Source organism: Lissotriton vulgaris, chromosome 2_1 (assembly GCF_964263255.1).
Source record: "Lissotriton vulgaris chromosome 2_1, aLisVul1.2, whole genome shotgun sequence".
NCBI lineage: Eukaryota > Metazoa > Chordata > Amphibia > Caudata > Salamandridae > Lissotriton > Lissotriton vulgaris.
The window spans coordinates 942,730,562-942,748,633 of NC_141687.1; the positions used below are offsets into that span (position 1 = coordinate 942,730,562).

At 44.6% G+C, this 18,072-nt stretch overlaps 1 protein-coding gene across 3 annotated transcripts in view; it reads right to left on the minus strand.

Annotated features, from left to right (window-relative positions):
• Window positions 1-18,072, minus strand: part of MNMIP1 (manchette microtubule inner protein 1) — a 211,602-nt gene that overhangs the window by 22,114 nt on the left and 171,416 nt on the right. For all 3 annotated transcript variants that reach the window (XM_086956470.1, XM_086956468.1, XM_086956469.1), the window contains 3 exons: window positions 14,470-14,585; window positions 11,325-11,411; window positions 7,909-8,153 (listed from right to left, as the gene is read on the minus strand). In XM_086956470.1, the coding sequence (XP_086812596.1) occupies window positions 7,909-8,153; window positions 11,325-11,411; window positions 14,470-14,585 (448 nt within the window). The remainder of the gene's footprint in view (window positions 1-7,908; window positions 8,154-11,324; window positions 11,412-14,469; window positions 14,586-18,072) is intronic.

Genomic DNA, 18,072 nt, shown 5'->3' on the forward strand with positions numbered 1-18,072 from the left:
TAATTTTAACTGGAGTACCGGAACTCAACAGGGGGCAAAGGGAATCCCACTTTGAACTAAAAAATAAATGTATTTTTTGGCTGGCCAAGCAGCTTCAATTCTCATACAAAGATGCAGGTGAAATTCTGTATACACGAAGGGTGGGATGGGTGGGCCAAAGGCCGAAAGATATATCCGGTGATAGTATTGAGATCAATTTTATAAATCCTCGGGCTGTAAGGGCCCTTCTAGACTGTAATCAACAAAGGCAGGTGGGGGCATAAGGCCACTCCCACTGGGTTACTTCTACCCTCTGGGATTTGTGTCTGAAAATAGATTGTGGACTATGCAAGGGCCAGGTACCAGACAACAGACCAAGCAAAGTACTATCTGGGCACAGGACCAACCAAGCCCATTATTTTTTAACTTTCCACTTACAAATAGATTTGCATCACTAGAATCAGTAGATTGACTAAAACCAGCACAGCAAATGACAATGGAACTAAATTAACAGAGGGAGCCACAGTGGGATCTCATAGAATGGAGGGCGCCGTCCCAGAGTCCTGTTCCTCCTAGACAGGAAATAGGACATGACACCAAGGGGGGTGAGGGAGAGGGAAGTGCCCTAAGTAAGGGAGTACAAGGGGCTTCTAGTACTCGTATCATGGCAGGTACACCCCCGAGGCCCCCGCAGGCATTTAAAGGCCATCAGCTGACGATTTTAGAACTTTTAATCCCCATAGTCGATCACTCCACTGTTGAGATTGGCTCAAAGCCCCTGGTGAAGGAGCCCAGTCGCCCCCCAGAGCAAATTAATGGCGCACCCAAGTTCCATATATTATCCTGGAATATTGCTGGCCTCACTTCCAAACTGGACAATCCCGAGTGGGGAGCATTTATTAAACAAAACTAAATTTGTATGTTCCAGGAAACCAGGCCTAGGGTGGATAAACACAGACTAGGCTACGCGGCCTTTAGCCTAGCAGCCACATGTGGGGGAAGGGGAAGACCAGCAGGGGAACTCTGCACAGGTTGCCGTACACCTGGGTGCTCAGCAAAACAGGTTGAGACAAGTTCCCGAGATATACTCTGTGTTTTTTCTTAACTTTCCTGCTAAGCTCAGAATCGCTCTGATCAATGTTTATTCCCTTCCAGTTGGATACGGCCATGAGTCTTCAACTCTTGATCAACTGACAACCTTCTTGCTCACTATCCCCAATAATATCTTGGTGATCCTTGGCGGTGATTTTAATTGTCAGTATGAGCCCTTGAATGACCTGAATGCGGGATACCCCAGTGAGGAGGACCTGCACTGGGCCATTCCAGCAACCCGGGCTTGGACCCCATTGGGACTTCAAATGAATACTCTCACATTGAACCACTCTATCAGGGCGTGTAATGGGCGCACACAATCTGATTCCCTAGCAAATTATACTTACAACAGACTGGGATGTGCCTCCATTCTAGACTATATCTTGGTGGACACTAAATCCTGGCACCGGGTAATAGGCTTTAAGATCGTGCCTCGATAAGATAGTGACCATAACGCCCTGATTCTTGAGATGGTTCCGCCATGTCCTAAGAATGCACTTGAAGGCCAATCACTAACTGTTCCTAGGATCATTCTGACTAGTTGTAGGAGGAGAGTCAGATGGGGGGCAATTTGTCAATCTCAAGAAAAGTAAACCTCCCTTTACCAAATTGTCTTCCCATTTCTCAAGGCTGTAAACCAACTCAGCAGAACTGTTGACTCTTCTAGTGCCTTCCACAAAATTGCTGAAAACCATCAAGGTTTAATAACTGCCATGGCAAATATTGCTTTCCCTGACAAAAGATCAAGGGAAAAGGGGTCCTCTGGGCACCCCTGGTATAATGAAGATTGCCGTAAGGCTAAGCAAGCACTCATTCAAGCTATTAAATATAATGCCAGGCTACTAATAAAAGATAAGAGGATAATTTATAAAAACATTATTAAACTGGCAAAAAGATGTTGGGAAGATGACAAGTGGGAGAGCCTGAGATTTGCTTTAAGCATTCAGAACATGAGGACTTTCTCTAACTTAGTCAACATTGGCTGTCCAGAGGGCAATATGGCAATTGAACCGTACATAGGGTCAAAAGTCTGGAAGGCCCATTTTGAGTCCTTGTATGAAAGGGCAGAGGGTGATGCAGGGATATCCACAAATGAGTGCACCCATTCCCAGTTAATTTGCTCTGATGCTCCTGCAATCTCTTTCAAAGAGATAACGGATGCCTTAAGTAGGGTAACTCCATCTAAGGCTCCAGGCTTAGATAGGATCCTTGGTGACTTTTTTCGTAATGAGCCTAATATCTGGGCTCCGTACCTATGGACCCTGTTTAATGTTATCTTGCAGGGAATGCCGATTTATTCCAAGTTACACAGGTTTTTGGGGATCAAAGCACAGATACCCGCACAAGTCCTAATATCCCTATTTATCAAATACAAAAGGTGCAAAAGGGGCTTGAGGCACAATCCCCTATACCTCCAAAAGTTGGGGAGCCAGTCGTTACCCAACCGGCTTTCCAAACCCACAATAGACAAAGTTAGCCCAGCACACTTTAAAGGTCAAATAATGAAAATTAAACAGTTTTCAAGATGCAAATGTATTTCAAATGAAGAGTCAATGTTATGTGGTCGCGCATACAATGCCTTTTCATGTTGAAGATTGTGCTGCCTGGACTACGCTTAGACCATAGTTTCAAGGAGTTAACTGTTTTTAAAAGTTTAATTGGTCTTAAATACATACGCAAAATCCTATGACAGCGCTACAAATACATACTGCGAGCCCTGAAGAAGTCTGTGTAAAGGACGAAACGCGTTGGCGGTTGCAAAACGTTTAAAAAAAAAAGAAAAATAAAGGATGGAATTTAACACGACCACATAACATCGACTCTTCATTTGGAATACATTTGCATCTTGAAAACTGTTTAATTTTCATTATTTGACCTTTAAAGTGTGCTGGGCTAACTTTGTCTAATGCCGATTCATTCCACCTGGTATAAAAAGGTCTCACCACTCCTTCCTGCCAACTATCGCCCCATCAGCCTCATAGATGTCAGCCAGAAGATATATGCACAAGTGCTGCTTGGCCGACTACAGAGTTGGATAGAGGAGTATACTATTCTTAACCCCTTTCAGGCTGGCTTTAGAACGAGAATGTCCATAATAGATCACATTTTTAGGTTACAACTATTGCATTGGAAGACAGTGTTTTGGAGGGTGGCAGCCTCTATTTGATCTTTGTGGACCTAAAATCGGCATTTGATCTGATCCCCAGGGACAAATTGTGGGCCATTTCATTAAACTTGCAGGCCCTCCGTATCTCTGCTACCAGCTGAAACGGCTCCACAAATGTAATTTTGTCCAAATCAGGCATGGAAAAAATGGTGAGCTTACTGATCCCATTTCTATAGACAGAGGTGTAAGACAAGGTTGCGTGCTGGCCCGACCCTCTTCTGCCTTTTTAATAATGGCCTAATGGAGGCCTTGATTGCAGTGAGGGATATAGATGCTTCCAGGTTGGCGAACTGAAAGGTACCAGTCTTGATGTTCGCCGACGATACCCTCCTGCTATCAAGTGCTTCTTTACTTTCGACACCTCTGCAGGACCCCAGAATTAGCTGCTTAAAGAGAAGAGTTGAAGGAAGTGTTAACCCTACCGGGAGCTAGCAAAATCTCATGGCTGGTCTACATTAAAAATTCTTTAGCAGCTATGGGAATGGGCGATCTTTGGTTTAGTGCTGAAGAAAGCTGTCAGACAACATATAGGAAGGCCCTGTCAAAGAGCTTTAGAGAATACAAACTCACCCATTTACAGGGGAGCTCTGCGACTGGTGCATTGACTGAGTATACTTGGAGACAAAACAGCAATATAGGTTAGACCCTGCCCTTGATGATATTCAGCCAGCCCTTGCTAAAAAGCTAAATTTACAGTTTAGGTATGGAGTACTGCCATTACGCACCTTCATAAACAACTGGGGAGTTACTCCAACACAGGGATGTCCGGTATTTAACAACATACCGGAGACGGATTATCACATATTAGAACATTGGAATGTTGGGAGCTCCATTGAAAACAATGGAGTGCTCCTGGCTTATAATGGCTGGTATAAGCCTGGAGCTCCAACATTCCAATGTTTCTTTGTTCACAGCTCTGGCTGTGCACAAAGGCTTCAGGGAGCCTGAGGGGATTCCAATCCCCTCACGCTCCCAAAAGGCTTTGTTTTTTTTGTTAGAACATTCTGTCCTCTAGTGACAGAATGTTCTAATAGCCTTATAGCCCTTCGTAGATGGGCTATACCGCTATTAAAGTCCCTCTCCCTTGTTAAAGGCCATCACCTTCGGCTCGGGGCCTTTAACGCTGGAGAGGGCCTTTAATAGCTGGTATAGCCCTCTACGGCGGGCTATAAGGCTATATTATTTTTTGTTCCCCGTTGTGAGGTAAGCAAATAGATTTCATGCATTTTGCACGAATGATTTTCACCAATTTGTACTTCGCAAAAATCGTGCAGGCTAATGGCAAAAGAGTGTGTTCTAGGTGCTTAAATGGTAGTTAGTGTCTGTACCAAGATTTGTGCTCAAGTTGGAATGAGCCTCTTGCAAGCCTGCTCAGTGGAATGAACACCTAGGGGCCTATTATGATTGTGGTTTTCCCGCATCCTCCTGGCCGGCGGAAGCCACCGCCGGCCCGGTGGATGCAGGATAACCGCCGCGGAGCCTCAAAAGACCCACCGCCATATTAGGATGGCTGGTGGGTCTGGCATTCCGTCCGCAGCTTTTCCGCCGCGGTAGCCTTCCGACCGCGGCGGAAAAGCACTAACATGGCTGGCGGTGTCCATCAGACACCACCAGCCATATTAGGATGTCTGGAGTACTATGCCTTCACACGGTGGCATTTCCGCCATGCAAAGGCATACAGATTAGTGTTTGGGGGCCCGTTGCGGGCCCCCAGGGGTGAAGGGGAGGTGGGGGGTGCACATGGGGGGTACATTTGCGTGCACAAAGTGGCAGGCACCACGCGGTGCCTGGCGCTTTGTGGATGCAAATGCACAGCTTACATTTTTAACATTGTGGCGGTTGCTGCTTCAAGCAGCACCCGCCGCAATGTTAAAAATACAGGATGTGACCGCCAGGGTGGCGTTCACATCCTAATTTGCACGGAGGGACCGCTGCTGCCCCTGCGGACGGTCCCTCCTATTCTGGGGTGGCGGACGGACTCAGGTTCGTCCGCCATCATAATCGGCCCCCTAATCTTGAGATCTGTGCGCATTCTGCTGGTCACAGGTTTGATTACCAGCAAAGTGGGACAGCCTTTTCTTTTTTTTCTTTTCTTTTTTTTCTTTTCTTTTCTGACGGCAAAAAAATGAAAATTATTAAACTTGACATAAATATGATAAAATGGTTCAAAGCATTTTAAAAAATATAACTCATTTGCTTTGTTGGCATTTCAAAGTTTGAAATATCATTAACCGGGAAGACTACATCATATTGACAAACCTTTTCCTGGTGATGGCAACACCAGCGTGAAGAGGTGCATGGAAAACTGTTACAATAAATCAGATATATGGTTGATCTGAAAGTTCTTCGTGGCTCCGTCCTTAGTAATATTTGTTTCCCAACCCCTTTAAGAACTAACAATACATCAGGGAAACTATCAGAATTAATCATAAAGATGTTCTCAACAAACTTACTTCCCTTATAAATGGTTGGTCTCCCCATTTCTTGTCTTGGTGGGGTCGACTTGCAACAGTCAAAATTATGTTACTTCCTATTGTTAATTTTTGTCTTTCAATGCTTCCTATCTCTCTCCCACTTTATTTTTTTAAATCCATAAACCGTTTGCTAACCAAATTCTTATGGAAAAATCGTAAGGCTCGCTTATCTCTTTCTCGCTTACAACAACCCAAACACTTGGGTGGTGTAAACTTCCCCAATATTTCCCGCTTTCACTCCGCTTTCACTCTTAAACAGATATGGTCTTTTCTGGGCGATTCTGTTTCTTTCCCCATAACTGCTTGGAGTTCTTTGGAACTTGAACAAATTGCTCCCTTTTCTTTCCTTAATGCTATTCGTCTCACTCACCCGCCGGCACGTTTTCTTGCCCCTACTCTCAAACATTCTAAGGCACTCTCTTTATCTCTTTACCGCTCTTTTGTGTCGCAAGCCGAATTACACTCCCTTACTCCTATTTGGTATAATAAATCCCTTAGACTTAATAACAAAGCGCTATTTTGGAAGGAATGGATTGCTAAAGGCATTATGACTTACACTCAAATATTCAAAGACAACACATTTCTTACTTTTTCTCAGCTTTGTGACACTTTCCATATCTCCACTGCACATTCCCCTCAAAATCCTGCTTTCAAACTTCTTCTCACTGCTTTCATTTCACAGCAATCTTCATTACCCATATCTCCCCCATTTTCTCTCTTTACCAAATTTTTCACTTCTCCTTAAAGCAGCTGTAATTTATAAGACACTTTTTCTCTCCAACGTTACTAGAACTAAAACTAAACTTGAATTACTCTGGGAACAGTACCTAGCTCAGGAATTTTCATTTCAGATATGGAATGCTATTTGGTCTAAAATACATACTGTGTCCCATTCCGCCAGTACCACACACACATGTTATTTTTTTTTATAATAGACTCTTTTTTACACCTCATGACTTATGCAGATTCAAATTACTTGAGACTCCAATTTGTTGGTATTGTTTTCATAATACTGCTGATCTCATGCATATGTTTTTTTATTGTCCTCTTGTTAACTCTTTCTGGTTGAAAGTTTGGTCGCAATTGAACAAAATCTTAAATACCACTTTTCCTTTTGAAATTGTACACATTTTCTTAGGTGGCTCTTCACCTGTTTGGGATGTTCATTGTAATTTTCGTAAATTCATAGACCTTGCCTTGGCAATTTCCTTCCAGGTCATCACCACCAACTGGTAGGACACTTCCAAACTATCTTACAATGCCTGGTGGAACTTGCTTTGCCATCATCATAGACTTGATCATGCCTTTGCCACCTCAACCACTTTATTAATCAAAAGGGATTTAATATGGATGCCGTTCACCGATTTTCTTTCTAGATCTGTTTGAAGTTTAGCTACCATGTGATGCACCCTACTCTCTTTTATTTTATCTTCCTAATGTTGTTTCTATTGTATTTTTATCCAAATGTATAAGCTATTTTGTTAGGCTATACCCATCTTTTCTTCTCTTTTTCTTTTTTCACTTTCCTCCTCCTCTTCTTTTCTTTCTCTCTTTTCCCCCTTTCTTTTTCGTGTTTCCTTTTCTCCTCCCTTAAAACAAAAATCTTTAAAAGCTTTTTTCCTTAGTAATGTTTTTGGGTCCCTTTTGGGGATACTCTCTTCATTGGTATATTTTATTACTCTCATTTTAACTCTACTATTTTTTTTATTCTATGTTGGTGTTTACATTGCTTATTTAGTTTAATAAAGCTTTTTAAACTTAAAAGAACTAACAATAGTCTTTCAATGCTGAGCCTTCGTCTCTGTAACAGACTTTGGCACAGAAAAAAAATGAAGGGGAGGGAGAATGGCATCAGGTAATTTTTGACACCCTTGGATTGAAAAAGATAAGAGTAGAAACTATAACAATTATATAAGGACCCTAGACCAATGTTTACTTTCTGTTCCTGCCACTACCTTCATGACCCCTGGGACCACAGTTGCAAGGGCAGAGCAGCAGCAAACGGCAGACCGGGGGGCAGCTCTACTCAAAGTTAATCCTTATTAGAACATTGGAATGTTGAGCGCTCCATGATTTCTAGTAAGAGAAGAACCTCTGATCTTTCAGAAACTTTCATGATTTCACGATACACACACTTCCGGATTACCAATGGCAGGATTTAACCTCCCAGCATGCTCACAGCGCACCACGACTTACTCATACTGTGTCTTCATTGCCTCCATCAGGACTCTTAGGGACTGAATTTCTGATTTCAGGTCCAGTAAAGTGACTGTGTTTCCCAGCTCCACTCCTGCCTTCTGCTTGATTGTTGACACTCCTGAGCTTGTCTTGGCAGGCTGTGTCTTCTTGTTCTGAGGCTGGCTGGGGCTCGTTTGTGGTGAGTCTATGGGGGCACTTTCCTTTACTGGTGTTGGCGACCGAGCAGAGGCCTGATCTGGCTCCTGTAGAGAAACAGAGAAGGATGAATGCTTGTGTTAGGCATTCATATTAACAACATGCTTAAAAACATTCTTATTATTGTGCAGGGTCTTCTTTTGGTGTTTATAAGAATTTGGCACATCACTTTTCTGTAGGGTGATTACTTTTCTGCAGGGCAAGAATATGGCTTGTTGTCAGTATAGCAAACTGGCATTTGGTCAGCAACCTCCTTAAGCATATATTTTACATATGGAGTAATTGTTGTGGGCGCATGTTGGCAAACCACCTCAGTAACAAAGTACATTTGGGATCAGGGAAGATGATTCATACAGGTTCCTCGACTGAGGTCTGGCCAGAGAAGTAACTAAGAACAGCCTTTCAGGCCATTGACGGTTCTCCCTTGCAGCATCCAATGGCCCTGGTTGAGATTCCTTGGGATATCTCCAAAATGTTGCCCTCACTTTTCTGCCTGACGTCAAAGCCTTGACCTTGGAAAAGCTAATCCACGTAAAGGTGATCTTGGGCATCGCAAGCCTAAAACCTATGAAGTCTCCAGGGCCGAAGGGCTTTAGCCCACAGTTTTACAAAACCTTCTGTCAGGATTTAGCACCTCTGCTTTCTCTGCTTTATAACTCCTTTGCTGAGTTGGGCTCCCTCTCTGACTCCATGCTGGAGGCAACTATTTTGGTAATTCCGAAACAGGGTAAGGATCCAGCCCTCTGTGAGTCGTACAGACCTATCTCCCTCTTGAGTGTAAATGCAAAGTTATTCACTTGCATTTTGGTGCACCGCCTTAACCCACTAATGCCAGGCCTGATCGAGCCGAGCCAAGTGGGATTTATTGCTCCACCCCGCCAGTGTGGCATCAACACCAAGCGCCTTCTGCACCTTCAAGAAAAGACTCATAGGGTGTGTAGAGAGGCATTGCTTCTCTCTATTGATGCATGGAAGGTGTTTGACCGTGTCCACTGACCTTACCTCTCTGTAACACTACAGAAATTAGGTATTGGCGAGAGGTTTTGCAAATGGGTCAGAAGCATTTATTTGTATATGGAGCCTCTGTCGCAGCGGCGGAGGGACAACCTGGATATCACTGGGATTCCCTTTGGTGGTGACCATCACCTGATCAGCCTGTATGCTGACAATGTCATTTTGCCCATCACAGAGCTGATGTTCTCACTCCTCGCATTGGTAACCAAACTTTACACTTTTGGGGAATATCTTGGGATTCAAAGTGAATATGCAATAGTCTCAGATTCGGAACATCTCAGTCACTCCCCCTCACGAACATGCCTTGTGGTCCCTTTTTCCCTTTGGATGGGTGACGGACTCCATACCCAACATGGGCATCTTGCTAGCCCGGACTATCCCTAAAACAGTGTCTGCCAACTATGAAACCCTTACCGCTCTAACACATGGAGAACTGGTGATTTGGAGCCGCCTTCGCCTCTCCTGGATTGGCAGAACGGCGGTAGTCAAAATAACCATCCTCTTGCACAGAATATATGTATTTCAGAACTTGCCTCTATCCCCTGCCCAAACGCCATCCGCTCCCTCCAATTGGAGATCAACAAATTCCTATGGGATGGTAAAATAACCCGCTTTTACAATCACTTGCTTTATCATATGGAACAAGAGGGTGGTTTGGCAGTTCCCCTACTGCTCCTCTACTACCAAGCCGTCCCACTTAGATTCTTGGTGGAATGGAACCGCCCACTATCTGATAAGCATTGGTCTTTTATGGATCAAACAGTTGCAGGTACCAACATCTGGAAGGAAGTCTGGCTTCCCCGTGAGAATAGGACCTGGGGCCTTTACTCCTCCCTGGTGACAAGCGTCACACTTAAGGTATCAGATTCCATAGCAGTTAAGGTGGGCCTGAAGAAGTTTCCTTCCCCTTTGGCCCCAATTCTAGCTGACCTGGACTTCTTCCCTGGGATGGAACCAGAACTTTTTGACGCTTGCTGGATGGGGGCTGTAAGTGGGTGTGTTGCCTCTTATTCCCATTGACCACCTAAAAGCTGACTACTTATAGCAGACTCAAACTGTGCACAATACTTATAACTATGACATTGGGTGACAGGATCCAGGAACAGACAATGGCGGGATGGCTTTTGACCCGTTTGAGAAATGGGTTATCCTCAAATCGAACGACAAATGCCTCATTAATTAACTTTATGCCTTGCTGGGAAGGGAACTGTCCATGACTAAATCCAAGTGACACATGCGAAGGGATGCAGAACTCTCTCTGTTAAGGAATGGGGGACATTTTTTATAGAGCACACCACACAGCTTATAACTTGTCCAGTACTGAGACTGTATATAAAATTGTCTCTTACTGGTATCTTACCCCAGTGAGACTTCAAAAATGGAATGCAGGAAACTTAAAGGAATGCTAGCGGGAGTGTAGGGACACAAGAATGCTGCTCCACCTTTTATGGCATTGCCCGAAACGTACCTGATACTGGGAACAAGTTCTGAAGGATATGGATTCTGCCTTCAGTACTTCCATCCTGAGGTTTCCAGTTTACATCATCCTGGGACTACCGAACCCCTTGACTTACCAGTTATGGTCTTATAGAGGGAGGCAAATGGCTTTGGCCCTGGGGGCAGCCCGTCAGGTCATACTCTGTTTGTGGGGCACTGATAGGATTTCAGACCATACCTCATGGCTGCACAAGCAGGGTTTTACCCTGGGGATGAAGAAACTGTCCTTGTCCATGGACTCGTGACGCTCCTCCTATCCTGACATTGTGGGCACCCTTTATCCGAATTCTTTCCTTTGAGTTCTGAGGATTGACATGCTCGGCCTATATGTGCCTATTCCTTTTGATTCCTATTGCGACACCCACTGAGTCCTAGGCAACGTTTGCATTTCTGTCATCTTAAATATCCACACTATGACCTTTCATGCAGCCAACATTATTGACTGTTAAGCTACTGTACTGAAGGCGATTTTTTAAAATAATTGTTTATGTTTATACATAAGCTGCTTAACCTATGCTGCCGGCCTCAGGTTTGTAAGAAGAAAGCTGTGCTCATTAACGTATTTGATTTTCTGACCAGGGCCGGCCTTCTGTTTATTAGAACCAAATATAGAAAGAACACTGCAAGTCGCCTACAACCCAGAATTGTTCCAACAATTATAAAAGAGTTTTAATATTTATACACAGAACCTAATCTACAAACTTTACCTTGACTTTACTTGGAGCCTTGGATTTTGGCTTCTCTTCCACTTCTTCCACTTTGGGATCTTTCTGTGTTACTTTTTCTTCGTTGTTCTGGAATATGAAAGAATGCTAGGTGGTAAGAGTAAGTGAGTAAGAGTTCGAGGGTGCTGTTGACAACCTAGTATTTCTTCAGACTGCAAGGAGCCCCTCTTTAGCGTCTGATCCCCCGGATTTGTACATTAAGAGGATAACTACTTTCTAGCAGCTGCTCGCATTTCGGGAGCCTGTCTGTACAGGCGGCTCTGACTAGGCCTACTGGGACAGGATGGAAGGACCACACACTAAGGATCAGAAGTGGCTTCCCAGAAGCATTATGAAGGAGAAGGGGACACAGTCCACGTAACATGTATATCCCTTTTCTCTCTAGGACAGAGGTACCAGTGCCCATTAAGAGCAGTGATGGCCCTCGCTCAGACTCACTCTGCCTAAAGCACTCAGTCCACACAGTACACTTATATTTCAACACTATCTATACCAGTGGTCTTCATTTTTCTTAATGTTGTGCTCCTATAGTGGGAAAAAAATCACGGGGCCCCCATCAGAATTATTCACAATTCTTCTATTAAATTGGGAATGTTTAAATATGTCTCGACTTATTTAAACTTTGCAGTTAAGTTCTGTTACTGTATTAAAATGCAATCAGATACATGATTACCAAACATACTATTCTGGTCAGGCAGAGTCTACAGTGTTATTAATAGAAAAATGGGTTGGAGTTCTGAAGAATACTTGGTGCACCTTCTCTTTTGACACATAATCCCAGCTAGGATATAAATCACAAAATGTGTTAGTGATGGCCCATTACAGAGCGCCTACTGCTGATCAATTTTGTCTGCTTAAAACAAAGCACTGATATGAGCATAAATCTTCTTTTGGCCAGAGCCTTGCACCCTCCCCCAGATTCATTTGAGGCCCCCCTGGGGTGAGACAGGGGGGGACGCCTCCCCGTTAACAGACCCCTGCTCTACCCACAGGTGAAGTTGCAGCAGATATAGGAAAACACACATAATATACACATTAACACACATCAGCATCCTCCACAGAAAACAGCGAACAGATAGGATTACATGCGAGTCACAACACCAGAACAAAACAAATAAGCACAGTGTGTGCTCAGATGCCCTCTTGCACGGTCCAACTCAATGAGAGGCAAGCATGAGTCACATATATGAATGAACACAACATGAATTTCACAATTCTCCATCATTACAGAACAACAACAAAGAGCCTACCCACAAGCAAGCAAACATAAATAAGCACACACTCCCGCACCAGACACAAAAACAAAAGATGGAAGTCAGTCTACCTTTGGGTGGACCACAACCCACGGAGTGAAAATAATACTTATCAGAGAAGAATGGAGAGAACCAACCAGGGAAAGTATGCAGATGTAGGCTGGGTACAACATCTACTCAGAGAAGCGGCCGAAAAATCCAGGAAAGTACTCCTGCCTCATGCAGAAGATGGCTCATTGCAATCGGAGTTGTAAAATGTGTGGTACACATGCTTGTCACCAGTAAATGTGTTATTCTTTGGTTGTAATCCCCCTATACTTGACCGTAGGAAACTGTTTGTTTACTTCTCATGAGTGAATTTATAGAGGGTCATCGGACTCTGCACATGTTGTCTGTACACTATGGCCCCCATTAGGATGGTGGGCGGACTTTGCCCGCCCGCCATCCTCGCAGTACCAGGGACTGCCCGCCATACGGGCGGGGGTCCCGTGCCTGGCATTAGGATGCACCCCACATCCTGCATTCCTACCATTGTGGCAGGGGGTGCACTCAGCACCGCTCGCCACAATCGCAGGAAGGCATGCAGTGCACTTCCATGCACAGCATGGCAGGAACAGTGAGGTGCCTGCCATGCTGTTATGTTATGTTATGTTATGTTGTTATTTAATTTTATAAGGCGCTCAGCTACCCAAGGGTCTCCCGGCGCCGCCTGCATAGGTAAAAAATAGATCCGGAAGAAGGGCCTATTGATTAAAGAGCCAGGTCTTCAACATCCCACGAAAGAGCACAAAATTAGGCTCATTTCTCAAAGACAGAGGAAGAGAGTTCCACAAGGTAGGTTCTAAATAAGAAAAAGAGCCACCGCCTATTCTAGACAATTTGTATCTAGGAACCACAAATTTAATCTGACTAGCAGAACGAAGAGAACGAGGAGGAACATACAGTTGGACAATAGATTTCAGATATTGGGGGGCCTTATCCATTGCTGTGCATGGAACTGCTGGGGGGTACCATAGGTACCCCCCATGTGCACCCCCCGGAGTCCCTGGGGCCCTGCATCGGGCCCCCAATGCAGACTCCGCATGCCTTTCCGTGGCGGCATTGCCGCCACGGAAAGGCATTTAAAAAGTCCCATCCTAATATGGCTGGCGGTGTCTGATAGACACCGCCACCATAGAAACCCTTTACCGCCCGGTCGAAAAGCGGCGGACAGTCTTTCTGTCCTCCGCAGACTCCCCAGCCATGTTAATATGGCGGCGGGTCTTTGCAGCCAGGATGGCGGGCGGATCGCCCCTGCCAGGCCGGAGGTGGTTACCGCCAGCCTGGCGGGGTGATCCGCCCGCCATCCTAATGGGCCCCTAGGTTTCTGGCTACAATTCTGTATGGCAATCTTTTTCCCTTCCTTTGTTTTGCCTTGTTTTGTTTTTTGAAAACCTAATAAAAACAATTGGAACAAAAAAAATATGTGGTACCTGGTAAATAGTGTGTTCTCTGTTGTGGTTGTTGTCTGGCCATCTTGAAAAGAATGTGGTGCATGTATGTTTTATGAGGACGAAGCGCTACATGTGCACTTGGAAACAGAGGGTGAACTAATAACATCCAAAAAGCATTAGCAAAAATAAAAAAGAGGCAGGTAAGGACTGAACACTAAATAAACAGATTTAGCAAAACTGTTCTAACCTGCCCACATTACATGTGACCTTTACTAGAATGTGGTCATGGGAACCCGACTGGGGCATGGCAACCCATCCTGCTCTGAAGGCACCCGCAAGACCACTGGGAAATTCCAGAGTTGCAGAATGGGCAGTGTGGCCCTGAAAAGAAGGCAGGAAAGGAGCTTTGGCAACCTGTCAAAAAGAAAAGACAGAACTTACCTGCGGGGAGTGATTGTGGGCTTTGGGCGGCCGCTTCCCTGCCATTTTGGGTCTGTCAGAAGTGGGATGGCTCAGTTTGGACGTTGAGACAATCAGTGTATCAAACTCACTGGCATCTGAAAACCAGAGAACAGCAATATCCGTTTATGTTACCAGAGTAATTTACTTAATTGTCGCATGCCTCATCCCCTCACCCTAAATGCACTGTATGCTTGCAGGAGACTTGCGGTTGTCTCAGGAGGTTCGTGGCTCAGGAATTGATTGTAAACATCATTAAAGCTTTTAAAACCACTGCACAGGTAACGACAATTCATAAACATGCTCTCAAACGTCTCTGAGACAGAGAATAGTGCACAGTAGTTTTACAAAAGCTAGCAGAGCCTTCTAGCATCCATACATTATGGGAGATATTCACAAGGAAGTGGCGGAGAGAGGAGTCAGCCTTCTTGGCTGAACGCCTCTCTCAGCCACTTCGGAAAAGCAAGGCTGCACCATATTCACAAGGACATGGAGCAGCCTTGCTTTTCCCCCTGCGATGGTGCTAAGTTTCACAACTGAGCACCAATGCAGGTACCCTTGAACTCTGGTGCAAGCAGGGAGGTGTGTTTATGTACAGGAAGGTGTCCCTTCCTGCACATAAACAAACCTAAAATGCCAGTTTGTAACTTACATGTGTGCTGCTTCATGCAGCACACGTGTAAGTTACAAAACGGAATGTTTAAAAAAAGGTTTGTTTATTTACAGGAAGGGACACCTTCCTGTACATAAACAAACCATGGCATTTTGCATTTTCCATGTGTCCTGAACAAGGCAGCACACATAGAAAATGCAAAAACGAGGAGAAATAACGCATTTCTCCTCTAATCTCCAACTTAAGACCAGGGTTTTCCTGATCTTAAGTTTGGCGATAGCTCCTATTTATGCTGCCCTTGTGAATAGAGGGCACTGTAAATAACAATGGGTGTTGTAGTGGAACCCCTTTCACGTTAAGGCGAGGCCACTATTGCCACCATGATGTCACTGAAAGTGACTTTGTGGTGGCAATAGGGCTTGTGAATATGCCCCTATGTGATTAGAAGGTAATATGAGGAAAGGAAAGAGGTCAACAACTTTCTTTGCATTAAGGGGCGTGGGGCGCATTCTTTAACTTCATGCCCTTTTCCAGACCAAATATTTTCCATAATTAACACATTTGGCACTGTTCATACCTTTTTGCACACACTTCTTCTGAAATAGATGAGAGAATACTTCAGACTTACATATTCAGCTCCATTACCACCAACGGGGCTCTCTGTATCTCTCTCTCCTTTTACATCTCTCTGTCCCTTTCACTCTATTTCTTTCTCTCTCGGGCACACTATGTGTTTCTCTCACCCTGCCCACTTCTCTTTCTCCATCGTTCTCACTCTTACTTTCTGAGTCTTTGTACGCCTCAACTCCAGGACCCCCCCCCCCCGTCTCAGTTCCACTCCGTTTACCCTCCGTCTGCTCTCATACCATTCTCTGTGTTCACCTTGCTTCTCACCTTCCATTCTCACTTTAACTTTCTCCCTCATTTTAAGTCTACCTTTCCTTTCATTATATCTAACATTTGTCTCTCTGTCTCGTTCTCTGACTGTTTATATTTTTCTCTTTCAATCCTTTTTTCTTTCTTTATCTCTCTCCCTCACTTCCCGCCTGTCACGGTCTTGTCGAGACTCCCTTTCCTTTAAAAGGCACACATCAGGACCAAACACTTTGGGGTAGATTTTCAAACATTTTGCGCTGGGTTCACATCACGAAAGTGGCATTAACCAGTACAAAATGTTTGTGGGGTCATTTACTTTCCAGTGCAAAACATCTGTAGACAGGGTTTTGTGCCAAAAGTAATGACACTTCAAAGGAGGCGTTAACAGGAGGAATGTATTAATTTCTCAATTTGTTTTGACTTTGCATATGTACAGTACTGTGCAGCATACATACAAAGAGGGAAAAGCTTCAAAACTTGCCTAGGCATGGTATTTTGTGCAGGAAGGGTACCCTTACCTTACAAAACCTAGTCTAGACTCACACACAAACCCTAGCGTTATGGCGCTAAGGTGTGTGCGTGGCACTCGGCAAATGAAATGAGCGCCAGCGCTAAGCAGAGGGTGGAGAGCGCCATACCTCTGAGGATATGGCGCTCTCCTGCTCCCTCCCTGTGATGCAACGCAGCGCTGCCTCTTTGGGTGCTGCGCTGAGTGACTTTATTTTTATCTACCCCTTTGTTCTAGTGAAGAGAAAAAGGCAGAGAGGTTTTGTGATATTGAGTGACTGTAGTGAGGGTGGAATTGGAAACCAAAAGCAGCACTAGTAAAGAACTGGGGTATGGAAGCCCATCCAGTTCCCAATGCCATCCACTAGCCAGGAGCCCACTGGGTACAAGCCAGAGTACCAGCGTGGCCAGTCCGGCCCTGGTACTGAACACCAGTGACCTCACTACCCGTGGCCCGGGAAATAGGTAGGTATTTCCCCACTTTCTGAATTACTAATCCCGGGGAGGCCAGTAAATCTGGGCATGGGCAAAATAAAGGGCTGGACAGTGAACCCTCAAGGTTCATTAAACATTTGGAATTACTGTGCGAATCAATATTTCAAGGCCAGATTTTCCTGATAATTTCACATTTTCCAGCAGACTTTAACCCTGAGATATCGGCGGTTTGCACCCGCTTGCATCGCCTGGTAAAATCAGTGTTTTAAATGGAAATATAGAAGGGCAGGCACTCACTTTTTGGAGTACATCTTTGCTCCTGAGAAATGGCGGTACGTTCCCATTAAATGTATTGCAGCAGTGCAGTGCAGAGAAGAGCGTTGAAGGGTTAAAAAGTTAAAGAAGTGCAGGTACTCAGTACTGGACAGTACCTGCCCATTTAAAGTACCAGGTAAAAGTGAAAAGATATAATTAAGGTGATCAGCAGATTACATACTTGCAGTGGGTAAGCAACAGCCAATGACCCCAATGCTGGTTGTCCAGCATCCATGCTCTTGTAGCCTGAAGGTGGTGTTGAATGCCTTGCAATGGCTGGTCTGACGATTGCTACGGTACACTATTTTTCATAGAATCTTGTAAAAAACATAGTAGTCTGACACTGCCACCTACTGCAGGTCTCTAGAAAGGCACCGATTTCGGTTTTTTTCGTGTTACTTCCTGGGCACATTCTAATTTATATTAACCAGGGCCATATCTTAGTCAATGAAATTGAGGCGGTGCGAGTCGATTTCACAATGATCCCACCAACCCTTGGGCCATATTTACAAAGAAGTGGCAGAGTGAGGCGTTAGCCCTCACGGCTCAACGCCTCACTCGGCCACTTAAGAAACGCAAGGCTGCACCATATTTACAAGAATATGGTGCGACCTTGTGTTCCCCCTGCGCTGGCGCTAAGTTTGGCAGCTTAGCGCCAACGCAGATGCCCTTGCACCATAGTGCAAGTATCTGACTGCAGGGCAAGATTGTTTATGTGTAGGATGGTGTCCCTTCCTGCACGTAAACAATCTTTAAATGCCGTTTTGTCACTTCTATGTGTACTGCTTAATACAGCACACATGGAAGTTACAAAATGCCATTTTTTTAAAAAGATTGTT